A 14,438-nucleotide genomic window follows, 5' to 3' on the forward strand; every position below is an offset into this window, starting at 1 on the left:
TTGCATGATGTTAAGGAGGGGTTGTCAACTCACATAGATTTAAAATAGATTTCAAAATAAAATAATAAGAATTTATTATTATTTATATTATTAAAATGACCACACAAAGTGCCACAAATCTTTCAACTTGTCCATTGTGCATTTCTGCTTATTCAAAAGTGTTTCCATAAATAGGTGTTGCTGGTTATATTATTGGATAATAACTATGTTGGAGTTAATGAGTTTGACAGTATGAAGGCGCTACATTAATATCAGTATATTTATTTACCATCAACTCCTACTTGCTATGGTGCAGAGTTAAAAAAATGGGCAGGAATGCACCAGAGACCTGGAATTTTTTATGGTCTCAAGTTCATTGTCTTTAAATTTAACATTAAGCAGAATACTGAAAAATCCTCACTCAGTCTTAATTAAAAAGCCTGTTTTCTTTTACTGCAGATCTTTTTAGGAACTATTCAAAACCATTTTCTTTCCCAAATTAATTGAAAATCTGATGGGCCATTACATATTAAGACAATGGTTTTAAGTCTCAGACCATGAGATATTTGGGGCCAATGGTTCCAAACCAATTCATCACCCTTTGAGGACGCCTTTCTTGTATCTATTTTTTGTATCCTCTTGTCAAACTGTTGTTCCAGTTGCAGTCAGACAATAAAACAGTGATACAGCTTAAATGCTCAACAGAGTTGGTTACAGAAGAACAGAAGAATTTGCTAGGTGAAAGAAGACCAAGGTCCATCTAGTGTGAACATTCCCAGTTTATCTCATCTCTCCTCATAGTGTTACTGTTCAGAAGAAAAGGAAACTATTGGAATGCAACTTAAAAAGGCACCAGTATATTACAGAGACAGAATACCACGTGTGTAACATTTTACTCAACACCAAGTTACCAGTGAAGGCATCATTCATGGGGGCAAGCAGTGTGTATTCCCCATCTGCACGAAGAGCCTCCGACAATCCAGTTTCCTTCACTAAGTCATAAAATGTCGACTGTTTGTCACTGGTCAGCTCCAGAACTTGCATAGCTGGAATTACAAAAGGGAAAACATTCATGATCACACCACAATGCATCAATGATATAATATGTGTTTGTCCTTATTTTCTTAATTCAATGAAGGAGTATTTTATTAAAAAATAAGTAATCCCATTCAGTTGACATCTGCCTCATGGAACCATGACACTGAGTCAGCTCTGAACGGACATGAAGTTCTGCCATTTACCTGCATCTGGAATAAGGACTTCATCGATTAAGTGAATCACGCCATTGGTTGTCACAATGTCCTTGCGATTGACCATCTTCTTTCCATTTATAGTCAAACTGTCACCATCGCAACCGATCTCTATATTAGATCCCTCCAAGGTAGTGTAGGCTGAGCCCGACATTATGGCCTCAGAGCACTGGACAGATTCGAGGATGTGGTAGTTCAGCAACGCTGTAAGGAAATAAGGACACATAATGTCTGCAAACTGACCCGATCAGAGATACACTCTGTCAGACTGCCCTTCCAGTCATAATATGACAATACTACAGTGATATTGTGGACAATCAAACCACAAAGGCTCCTGTTGTCCAGCACCCTGAGACATCTTTCTGACGTGAAGGGCGTTATACAAGTATAATTTGTTGTGGTTTTGTTGTTGTTAATATTGCTGAACAGTTCATTGAACAAAATTTGGGGGCAAGAAACTGGAGGGAGGGAAAGAATCTTACAGAAATTTTCAAAATTGCGAATGCTTTTGAATGGATATATAGAGAGAAATTATTTGAAACAAGACATAATAATACTGTTGTAATGCTTTCACACCTCTTGCTTAAGGGCCAGATGTGGGCTGCCAATGCACTTGGCTCAAATCCAGCCTAACGATCTACCGGCACATCTGGCTGGACCTCATCAAAACCTACCGCTCTGCTCTCGCCTCGGCCAAATTGTCCTTCTATTCCAGGTTAATCCTGGAGGCGAAGGGCAACCCCAGGCTCCTGTTCTCCACCACCAACCCGCTCCTCCTCACCACGCCTCACAGATTCTTTCCTCTGACTCTCACTGCGAGAAAATGCTGGACTTCCTAAAGTCCAAAATCGAGGGAATCCACTCAGCTGCCACTGACCCCCAACTTCCACCCCCTCCCTACCTCCCGCCACACTCCGACAACTACCCATCCCTCCTTCCACACCTTTGAACCTGTCAACCCCTCCTCTGTCTTCACCACCATATCCTCCATGAAACCCACCACCTGCTCCCTGGACCCCATCCCACCCCTCTCCTTAAATCCCAGCTCCACCTCCTTGCCCCTCTACTCGCCGACATCCTGTAGGAGTCCTGTAGCTCAGTGGTTAGAGCACTCGCTTTGCAAGCGAGAGACCTGAGTTCAATGCCAAGCAGAGGGCGAAACCTTGGGCAAGTTTCCTTACTCCACACGTTTAATAATAATCCTTCCAAAACCAAAAACAATGATAAATTGGTCATTTTCAATCTACGACTGTTTGTGGGACATTGCTGCGCGCAATTGGCTGCCGCGTTCGCCCACAAATATACAGCCAATTCACTTTACAGTGTGTTCTGTGAAGCGCTTTGGGACATCCTCCCCACGTGAAAAGCGCTATATCAAATGCAAGGATTATTATTATTATTATTATTATTATTATTATTATTATTATTATTATTATTATTATTATTATTATCATCAATCTCTCCGTCATCTGGCACTGTTCCTACTCCCCTCAAAGCAGCCACTATCACCCCCACCTTGAAGAAACCTTCCCTTGACCCATCACAGCTATCCAGCTACTGGCCCATCTCAAACTTCCCTTTCCTGTCCAAGGTCCTTGAGAGAGAGTTGCCTCCCAGCTTCGCTCTTTCCTCTCCTCCCACTCCCTCTATGAACCCCTCCAATCGGGCTTCTGTGCTGCCCACAGCACTGAAACTGCTCTGGTCAAGATCACCAATGACATCCTGACCATGTGCGACCAGGGCTCCCTCTGCCTCCTCATCCTCCCCAACCTCTCCGCCGCCTTTAACACTGTGAACCATTCAATCCTCCTCCACCGCCTCTTCTCCCACCTCAACCTTCAAGGTTCTGTCCTTGACTGGTTCAGGTCCTACCTTTCACTCCGCCTCCACTTTGTTGCAGCAAACGGCTCCTCCTTCAGGCTCCGCACCATCTCATGTGGTGTACCTCAGGGCTCTGTCCTCGGTCCCCGCCTCTTCACCATCTACATGCTCCCCCTTGGTGATATCATCCGCTGACATGGGGTAAATTTCCACATGTATGCAGAGCGGATGACACCCAACTCTATCTCTCTGCCTCCACCCTCAACTCCAGGACTACTGGCGTACTGACCGACTGCCTGTCCGACATCAATTCCTGGACGAAGGACAACTTTCTCCAACTCAATGTCAGCAAGACCGAGGCCCTCCTGATTGGCTCAACTGACTCAGGCTTACACACAACAAATGTAATGAAACTAATAAGAACTTTTTTAAAAAATAGTTTCAGACTTGTGTTCATGGAGTACTGAAATCTGCAATTTCAATAACTTAGTCATTGTTGAAACTGGAACAGCTGTTAAGAGGAGACAGTCCTTCAGTGCGTTCAGGCATCAACTCAAACTCTTACACAAGAAATATTTCTTTAATAACACAAAGGTTATTTGTATGTTGAAGAAGTTAACACACGTGCCAACTGAAACTGAGCCAGTTATTGAACTCAACACAAACACTTTAAGAGGGTTTCGGGAAAGAACCCAGCTGTTCTCGTAAAACAATTTTCTTCACAAATAAATTCCATTCTGTTTAGATATGGAATTTACTGTTGAATTCAGTAAAATGTTTGGAGTCAGGTTTCCTGATAGATAACATTTACCACAATATTGAATCATGTATTGTGGTATTGTGAACAGAACAACAACAGCTTGCATTTATACAGCACCCCTCACACAGGGTAGCATCCCAGAGCACTTGACAGTGGGGGAGCATGACACTGAGCTGGGAGAGGAGGGAGGTGACCGTTGGCACACTCGAAGAGGAAGGTCTTCAGGCACAAAGGGGCAAGGCAGAGGGATAGAGGAAGAGTGATCCAGAGTTTCGGGGCATAGTGGCTGAAATCGCGGCCACCAATAATGGAACAGAGGGCACGAGGAACATGCAGGAGGCCAGTTGCCAGTTGAGTGGGCAGTGGGTTGGGGATTAAGCAGGTCGGAGAGGTAGGGCGGTGTTAGGGCATGAAGTATTTGAAGACAAGTGTGAAGATCTAGAAATCAAATCATGAAGAATAAATTTAACTTTTTTGGTGGGGGGGTCATCGGATTTCTTGATAGTTATGGAAACCCAGATTAGACTGAAATTTTCAAATATATATGCCACCTATACTGAAAATATCTCTGTGTCTGAAATGGAATGCAGTCTCCACGCCCCCCCACCCACCCCTACACACACACAGGGATGCACCCTACTTACTTAATTCTACAGGAATTACGTAAGTAGGTTGGTAAGAGCCAAGGCTTGTGCATTGGGGTACTGCTAGAATTTAACCAACTGAAACTGCTTAATTTAATTAAATGTGATCATTTCACTACTACTGATGGCACCATTGGCCACCACAATAAGAGAGACTCATTTCCCTAAAATTAGGTCCTGTTCAGATGGACGTTAACCATTTGATGGCACTATTCAAAAAGACAAAGAACTTTATCCCAGTGTCTTGCCCAACAATCTCCCAAATAGAATTGGTCATTCACTCTGTGCTGTTTGTGGGACATTGCTGCATGTAAATGGATGCTGCATTTGCCCACTTGGCCTCGACACTCACAGTCACGGCAGTTTGCAGTGTGTCCTGTGAAGTGTTTTATAATAATATATATAATAATAATCCTTGCATTTGATATAGCGCTTTTCACATCTTCCAGACATCCCAAAGCGCTTCTCGCAAAGTGAATTGACTGTATATCTGTGGGCGAACGCGGCAGCCAATTGCGCACAGCAAACAGTCATGGATTGAAAATGACCAATTTTATTATTGTTTTGTTTTTTGGAGGGATTATTATTAGGCGTCTGGAGTAAGGAAACTTGCCCAAGGTTTCGCCCTGCCTGGAATTGAACTCAGGTCTCTCACGTGCAAAGCGAGTGCTCTAACCACTGAGCTACAGGACTCCCAAGTTTTGGAATGCTCTTCTGATTTCTTAGCATTTACTACACTTTACTGTGAATTCTATAAAGTGCTTTGAGTCATTCTCCCGATGTGAAAGACGCTGAATCAATTGTCAGGATTATTAGTAGTAGCAGTAATACCAGTTCACAATGTACCTTTGAGTGCCACAGGATCACTTAGGATGCGTTGCAGGACATCTTGAGGAAGCTTGTCAAAGGCAGCATTGGTCGGAGCAAAGAGAGTGTAATGTCCTTTCTTGCCAAGTTTCGCCAGCACCCCAGAGGCAGTGGTAGCAGCCTGAAAGCAAATAATTCTCATTCATGCCATCCTTAAGAGAGAGATGAACTTTGAACTACTAGCTCCTTGTACTATTAAGCTGTGTGGTTTTAGCAAATGTCATTCCTGTTATACCCCAATGTAAACCTTAGGGCCCTTAATGCCTTCACCTGTCAACCTGGGCCTATGCTCTATGGGCATTGACAAGTAAGTGTGTTTGTGGATGTGGGTGTGTGTGTGTGAATGTGTGTGTGTGTCCCTCGGCCCTGGAAGTGACAAACAGAAATTATACCTCTGTGAGTTCTCAGTATCTGGAAACTGGAATCATGGCAAGTGATATCTGTGTGTGTCAGGCTCCCAGCTGAGCACATCCTTTTTGTGATCATTTCAGTGCCAGTAATTCAGGAATGTCTATTATATAGCACACTTACTCTGAGAGATAAGAGCTCCTCATCATTCTCAATGAAGTCCTCTATGGTGTAACCAACTGCTGTGATAACTCGGTCAATCACGTGCACAACACCATTGGTAGCAATCTGGTTTGCAAGAAGTATTCTAGCACAGTTGACTGTAACAACCTATCGCAAGGGGAAATGGAAAGTAAACATTGTAGAAACTTCTAAGATCTGAAACCTCTCAACAGTTATGTACTTTGAACATAGATGCATAAGCTCAAGGTTGCCTTTCCAATGCGCTTTCATATTTTCAAGCACAACAAAGCGATTTCTAGCAAGATTTCAAATTTGATAAGGGGTTTGGGCAGCAAATGTCAAGATTGTCTGTAGTAGGGTAGGAACATCTTGGGGTCCACAACCTATGTGCATTATAAGTAAACCAGCTCTATAATAAAGCTCATTATAATGGGGTTTCACTATATTATATCAAATGCAAGGATTATTATTATTATTATTAAAGATCAATCACTTCATAGTTGATTGTACATCATTGCTGTGCGCAGGTGGGCTTCTGGGTTTGACTACAAAATAGAGTCAGTACATTCTGTCAAGCACTGGGCTCCACAAGTCTATCAGCTACTTCCTCACTCAACTCCATTGGCTCCCTATCCCCCAACGGATTGAGTTCAAGATCTTTATCCTCAATTTTAAATCCCTCCATGGATTTCTCCTACCCGCCCTCTACAACCTTCTTAAAACTACCAACTTGACTGCTTCCTCTGCTCAGTGGGATTAGCCTGCTTCATGTCCCCCACCCTGCCTGCCCCAAAATTGGCAGACAGGCTTTCAACCTTTCTGTCCCCACTCTCTGGTACTCCATCTTGGAGCCTCTAGAGTTCCTTCACCTCCTTCAAGATCTGTCTCAAGAACCTGCCTCTCTGACCATGCTTACATTCATCTTTACCACCCCAGTGCAAACTCTTAACTGTCCAGTACCTTGGGCTGTCCTTCTGATGTGAAAGATGCTATATAAATGCAATTTGTTGTCATTGTTGAAGAGCTTTGTGACATCCTCCTGATGTGAAAGGTGCCATACCAAATGTGAGGATAATGATTATATTATTATTATTATTATTATAACAAAGAAACCATTTTGCTATGTTATTTTAAACAAAATAACCATTAAAATACTAAAATAAGTTTTTTTTAAATATATTAAATATGTTAAAGGTGGCAAACATACCCCATTTGAGTAATGATTGATGAGGAGAGTCTGGTCATCGTGCATTGACTGCAGCGTTAATCCATTCTTCAAATCCTTAGTCATTAACCGTTTGTTAACCATGTGGTAATGTAAGGCGTTTAAGAGTTCAATGTTCACATTGCTTAGCAGTGCATTGCGAACTTCCTAATAGGAAATCAAAAGCAATTGCCAGTTACTTAACCAGTACAGTATTTGGCATCTTAATCCTGTAATGCTGTTTAAAATAACATTCCTGTTTAGACTCATATTATTTAAATCTAGGAAATCTCACTAGCAAGTTGACTTGATACCCGAAAATATCCCCATCCGTCTTGTAAAAAAAACTGCTCTTGACTGAACATTGTGCAAGTAATTTGAATAACTTAGTGACAATTACAAATACAGGCATATGATTTTCTTTTTTTAATTTAATTTCTAAATTTCTCTTAGTATTATATATTACTTTAATTTAATCTTGAATTTTTTTTTGCTCCCGGGCTAGTTCTCTAACTACCCTTTTCCGTGGCGAGTAAGAGAATAAATCAGGGAGCAAACTACATCTGTGCAGATCTCTTTTTCGTTTGAGATGAGGGCTGATTGAGCCAAAGTCTTGATCTTTTCAGATCTGTTGATCGCTATAATGGAATCATGTTCACTTTGTGAACAGAAGCTCTTTGAAATCTAACACGTGCACCACATCTTAGGCATGGGGGTGGTGTTCTATTTCAAAGAACATCTCCCCACAAAGCTTTCTCAAAACTACTGATCATTATCATCATCCAAGCACCATTAGTAGCTGCATTGCCATTCACCAGCAGTATTGGCGTGATCTTCTTGTCTAAAATGTTCTGATTGTGCTGAAGAGTGCTGTTTGCCTCGTGACTTGATTCACAGATAACTTACAGAATCTAAGATCGTCCAGGCTTCATTACTCGGTGCAAAGAATGTAAATGAGCCAATTCCTTCAATCTCTTTTCTTAGATTAGATCTATCTGAATACTCCTGTGTAGTTGTGGCACCCACAATATCCAAGGTACTGTAGACATGATCAATAGGGGCAACTGAAGGAAAAAAAATACAAAGGGAAGATTTAGTTTAATGACAGCAATTGGGATAACTAATAAAAATAATCCTTACATTTTATCACATCATCGAGACATCTCAAAGTGCTTCGCAGGATATACTGTAAGTGGAGTGACATGTATGTGGAGTCCTGTAGCTCAGTGGTTAGAGCACTTGCCTCGCAAGCGAGAGACTTGGGTTTGATTCCAGGCAGGGCAAAACTTTGGGCAAGTTTCCTTGCTCCACAAGCCTGATAATAATCCCTCAAGAAAAAAACCAATAATAAACTTGTCACTTCAATCCACAACTGTTTGTGGGACACTGCTGTGCGCAATTGGCTGCCGTGTTTCGCCCACAAAGATACAGTCAATTCACTTCACAGTATATTCTGTGAAGTGCTTTGAGACGTCTAGAAGACATGAAAAGAGCTATCTCAAATGCAAGGATTATTATTATTTTATAAATGCGGCAGCCAGTTGCACACAGAAATATCCCACAACCAGCCATACTGTGAGTGTCCAATTTTATTTGGGGATTCCTATTAAGATCAATGATAATAATAAATAAATAATATGTGCATTTGATATAGTGCCATATTTGAAACGTCTCAAAATGCTTTATAGGATTTACTGTGAGTGTGGAGATTGTTTATTTGTAGGCAAACATGTCAGCCAATTTGATTACAGCAATATTCCTTAAACAGCCATGAAGTGAAAATGATAATAATAAACACTAGATGCTTTTAAAGTTGTATGTGGTGAGAGGGTGACTATGCTACATGTTTTTCAGCTAGCTATGCATTGCATGTTAGCACCAGTTCTAGGCTTACTCTAATACAAGGAAACATCCCATTTCAAGTTTTATTTCTAGCAGTTCTTGTGCCAAGTGTTAATCTGTGCAATCCTGTCAAGCTAAAAGAAATAAAATGAAGTCAGACAAGATCTTCTTTTCCTGCCATGCATTTCAGTACAATCACAAAGGGTTATAATTTTATAATTTTACCTGCATAGAGTGCTACCTGATTTCCCAGATTTGTTTAAGTTTCACGATTCCGTGAAATACACAACAAACAATGGCACAACAAACAATTTACGGTCATGGTGCTCTATTACGAACAAGATGGGAACATTGCTAAGGCATGTTACCCAACAAATAATCCATTTAGGAAATTCTTTATTGAGGCAGGATTTGAGAATATGGAGTAAGCTTTCTTGAAAGTAGTTAGGTGTATTTCCAAGGAAGTCAGTGAGGAGCAATTTTTTAATCCTTGCATTTGATATAGCACTTTTCACGTCTTCTCGACATCTCAAAGCACTTCACAGAATAGACTGTAAAGTAAATTGACTGTACTTTTGTGGGCGAAATGCGGCAGCCAATTGCGTACAGCAGTGTCCCACAAACAGTCGTGGATTGAAAATGACCAATTTTTTTTTTGAGGGATTATTATCAGGCGTGTGGCGTAAGGAAAGTTGTCCAAGGTTTCACTCTGCCAGGAATCGAACCCAGGTCTCTCACTTGCAAAGCTAGTGCGCTGACCACTGAGCTACAGGACTCCACTTCGCAGGGGAGACAGTTCAAATCTATTACAGCATACGTGCCAAAAGACAGAGGAGCCAGGGTAACGTGAAGCATGTTTTATATCATTTACAATGGTTTCAACGAACTTTCTAGTCTAGTCTGACACTGCCTGTTCAATTTTATGGCACTATTTGAAAAGAAAAGGGAGCTGATCTCCTGGGCCAACAATCCCTCAAATAAATTGGTCATTCATTTTATGCCTGTTTGTGGGACATTGTTGTGTGCAAATTGTCTGCCAGTTCATATAGATACAGTCTTTACCGTAAATCTTGTTGTAGTTGTTGTAAATCCTGTGAAGTGCTCTGAGATGTTTCAATAATGTGATAAGATGTTATATCAAATGCAAGGATTATGATTATCATGAACAGTTGAATATGCATCTGAGGTTATTAGTAAATTGAAGAGTTGACTATTTTTTGCACCAACAAACTCAGTCACTGAGTATTGGCTGGAAATTTCATCTAGATTTCATAAGACATTGTTGTCCCGAAAGCAAGTTTTGAGTTGTCTAAAAGCATGACTTAAAACCGTAGGTGAGGGTAAAGCCTTAAGAATGAACAAGATAGGAAAAGACTATTGATGACCCAAAGCCTTTTAAATCACTCCAGATTATGAATGATTTTTTTGATAATCTGTGAAATCAGTGGAAATTTTTCTTTCGTTACGAGTCCATTTCTTCTGAGAAGCAAATTGACACGTGACTGATGCAAAAGTTAGTGACATAAGGAAATAATACAAAGTACACTGTAACAAAACAAATTCAGTTTATTTCAGTGGAATGTTTATATGTTTACTATTAAGATTTTTTAAAAAAGGCCAAAGTCTGTTAAGTTTTAGCTACCATCATTAAACGAGGATGTTTCAAAAAAAAAAAATTACCTGCTGGGCACCCCTGTGTTCCATCGAGGCTCATATAACCTGGGCAGCATTCATATAGGACCATTCTGCAACAAAGAGGGTTGCATAGAAATGAGCACAGAAAATAAATTGTTGCAGGAGCTGTCTGTTAAAAAGTACAAACTCTAGTCCCAACAATCCTTCAGATTATTTGATCATTCTACATAAGGGCACTATATAGTAATAATGCTAATAGTAATTCTTGTGGTGATTATCAGTGGAACCTTGCTGGAGCAAACTGTGTTTTCCTACAAAATCAGTGCTTGCAGGTAATTGATTTGATGTTATTTTTTGGGTGCACTGTTGCAAGTTTCTTTTATCTAAATTGTACAAGCATTTCTAACAGGATTCAGTTGGCATTGGAGGGTCATGAACCACGTCAGCCTGGGTGTTAGTCTGACTCATTTGGTGCACTCTCACCTCTTGAGTCAGACGGTTGTGGATTCAAGCCCAGTGATGGGACTTTGAGCTCATAGAAATGTCTGACAATCCAGTGCAATAATGGGGGTTTGCTGCATTGTCAGAGGTACAATTCTTTTATTGTGATGTTAAATAAAGACCCCATCTGCTGTTCATGTGGACGTTAAAACTATTGTAAAAGAGAAGGGAGTTTCTCTTTGTGTCCTGGCATAAAGTCCCCCAAATAAACTGGTTATTCACTTCATGGCTGTTTGCAGGACATCGCTGTGTGAAAATTAGCTGCCGCGTTTGCTTACCAAACACTGAAGTGTGCTACACCTGGCTTCCAGCATTGATAATCTTTTTCCTGTGCTAAATCATGGCCAACTTCCGGGTCAAAATTCTTTGCTGACATCCCTTTCTTTGCATGGACCCTATTTTGTTTTATTGGTGAGCGAGAGTTCTTTCCCTGCAGACAAACCCTAATCCCCCAAACCCTTCTAGGCCCCAAATTGTTAAAGAACCTGAACCATGTCTTCACGGCCACCTGAGCAAGTCAGGTACATGATCACCTCTCCGGTAGGGCAAGCCCGGTCTGTGCCTAGTGACCAAGTGCTCAAGGTAGCTCCGAGCTCAAGTATTCTCTGCTTCCTCTTTGTGAGAGCAGATCAAACTCCTTAGATCGGAAGTACTGCAACACCGATCACAACCAACATAGGGTTGAAAGCATAGCTGCAGCTGGGAGCTCAATCTTTAATAATCCTTGCCTAATCTTTCCCATAATGCGCCAGTTAGGGGTGAGATTTGGTTAGGAAATCTCAACAGGAGATGAGCTTCCCCAGAACACTAGTTCCAGAAGTAACTGTCTAAGAACGAGACTACATTTGATCTTAGCCAAAGTACAGGAAGCATTGCTGACATCACTTTATGAAGGAAGCTCTGACACACTGGACCCAGGAGTCGGGAGGTTTCCCCTTATTCACCCCTTTCTTAGATGAGGAAACACTTTAGAATACAATGGTAACTTGCACATCTGCTGCGTTCGATTGGCGAGAGTTGAACATTGTGGTTTGTCGGATTAGATTAACATCTTGGAGACGTGCTGATTGCCTTGGAAACTTTTCACAAGATTTGTTTCAGAGGTTTTTCTGTGGTCAGTTGGCTTCCACCTGAACAATTTATTAGGTTTGATCAGATGCCATGGCCAGGCAAATTGTGCATCCAGTGTGGAAGAAACTGGTTTAATCAACTGAATAGCAATCTCTTGTTCTACATATTATGGTCCTAATGTCTGAAAGGTGAGCTGTCAGGAATTTCTGGCTTGCAAACCATCATTTAATGGGAATGGCTCCACTTTGAAAATTCCAAACAAGCTAGCTTTACTTTAATAAGGATTATAAAAATACACTTTGAAAATGCTTTAAAGTGCAAATAATAGTCGCTGATCAGATTGGACACCTCATAAAGCTGGAAATATTGTGGCTGGTGGTTTAAATGTGCATGCAAGCAGTACACTATATGAATGACTGGTATCTGTTCAAACACACCCAAGGAATATATATCATTGCATAACTAAGGACACTTGGAATTCCCTTTCTACACATGGTTAAACCGACCTGCAAATTAAACTTCCTGTAGCACAACTTGCATTTTTGCACCAACAACTGGCATTCATATCCCTCCGTTAATGGGGCTATATAAACAGCAACAACTTGCAATTATACAGCTCACTTCACAGCGACATTGAGAGTACTTCACTAAAAAGAAACCCAAAGCTAGTATCCCATGTAAATGAATGAGAGATTACTAAAGTCACAAATACTGGTTCTGTTTATGCATAAATGACAGCTCCTTTTTCATTTCCAGTAATGCCGTGGGATCTTCAAATATCCAACTAAACAGGTAGGAGAGGTCCCAAGTTTACATCTCATTCCAAGAAAATGAGATCAGGAGCCCCCAGTGTTTTGATCTTGAGACCAGATTGTTACAATTGTTGTTAGCTGCGAATCACAGACATACTCAACCTATTTGGCGTATTACTATATGAACGCTCTTTAAAAGAAATCAAGTACTGGCAAGCCTGGTTCCTTTTATTTGTTAATATATATCAATGGTACCCCAGGGAAATCCGCGGTTTCAGCCTATGCTGTGGAAAATGAATTAAAATGTAATCCTGCTGCCAAACCCTCTGCTGAGTGCAAATCTCTGAATGAATATTCACTGAATTACTTACAGATCTGAACCTATGATCAATTTGTCTTTCTCCATGGGTCATGCCAATATTCACCGGGTCAATTGATAGACGTGCAGCAGATTTATGCACTAGGATGAATACTTTGATGAAACCACCAGTCTGGGATTTAAAATAGTAATCCTTACAATGTAAAGCCCTCTGAGACTTTATTCTACATAAGAAAGCTATATAATAATAATCATACTAATCCTTGCAAATGACTTATCACATCATTGGGATTTCTCAAAACGCTTCACAGGATATACTGTACAGTTGATTGATTGTGTATTTCTGTGGGCCGAAGACAATGTAAGTTGTTATTGTTGTTTTGATATAGAGCCTTATCAAACAATCTCAAAGCACTTCGCAGGTTTTCTTGCAAGGTGTAGTGGCTGTGTTTGGTAGGCAAATGCGGCAGCTAATTTTCACACAGCAATGTCCTGCAAACAGCCATGAAGTGAATAACCAGTTTATTTGGGGGACTTTATGCCAGGACACAAAGAGAAACTCCCTTCTCTTTTACAATAGTTTTTAACGTCCACATGAACAGCAGATGGGGTCTTTATTTAACATCACAATCAAAGAATTGTACCTCTGACAATGCAGCAAACCCCCATTATTGCACTGGATTGTCAGACATTTCTATGAGCTCAAAGTCCCAACACTGGGCTTTAATCCACAACCGTCTGACTCAAGAGGTGAGAGTGCACCAAATGAGTCAGACTAACACCCAGGCTGACGTGGTTCATGACCCTCCAATGCCAACTGAATCCTGTTAGAAATGCTTGTACAATTTAGATAAAAGAAACTTGCAACAGTGCACCCAAAAAATAACATCAAATCAATTACCTGCAAGCACTGATTTTGTAGGAAAACACAGTTTGCTCCAGCAAGGTTCCACTGATAATCACCACAAGAATTACTATTAGCATTATTACTATAAAGTGCCCTTAGGTAGAATGATCAAATAATCTGAAGGATTGTTGGGACTAGAGTTTGTACCTTTTAACAGACAGCTCCTGCAACAATGCAGCACTTCCCTAGTAATCAATCTACATGTGTGCCCATTCCAACTCACAGAGCTAATGTGGAACGATGCTCCCCTTAGCTCACCACCCACCCAAATCCAGCTCAGGTGCAAATTCTCAACTGTCCAGGGCCTTGGGACATCCTCCCAATGCGAAAGGATCTATACAAATGCAATTAATGG

The 14,438-nt window shown here is 40.9% G+C and overlaps 1 protein-coding gene across 2 annotated transcripts in view; it reads right to left on the reverse strand.

Annotated features, from left to right (window-relative positions):
• Positions 1–14,438, reverse strand: part of LOC103177186 (periostin) — a 41,934-nt gene that overhangs the window by 15,366 nt on the left and 12,130 nt on the right. For both annotated transcript variants that reach the window (XM_007891237.2, XM_007891236.2), the window contains exons 3-9: positions 10,579–10,643; positions 7,963–8,120; positions 7,060–7,224; positions 5,853–5,999; positions 5,301–5,442; positions 1,221–1,433; positions 891–1,025 (exon numbers count right to left, since the gene is read on the reverse strand). In XM_007891237.2, the coding sequence (XP_007889428.2) occupies positions 891–1,025; positions 1,221–1,433; positions 5,301–5,442; positions 5,853–5,999; positions 7,060–7,224; positions 7,963–8,120; positions 10,579–10,643 (1,025 nt within the window). The remainder of the gene's footprint in view (positions 1–890; positions 1,026–1,220; positions 1,434–5,300; positions 5,443–5,852; positions 6,000–7,059; positions 7,225–7,962; positions 8,121–10,578; positions 10,644–14,438) is intronic.

The sequence above is a fragment of the Callorhinchus milii genome, unplaced genomic scaffold (assembly GCF_018977255.1).
Source record: "Callorhinchus milii isolate IMCB2004 unplaced genomic scaffold, IMCB_Cmil_1.0 Scaffold4, whole genome shotgun sequence".
Classification (NCBI taxonomy): domain Eukaryota; kingdom Metazoa; phylum Chordata; class Chondrichthyes; order Chimaeriformes; family Callorhinchidae; genus Callorhinchus; species Callorhinchus milii.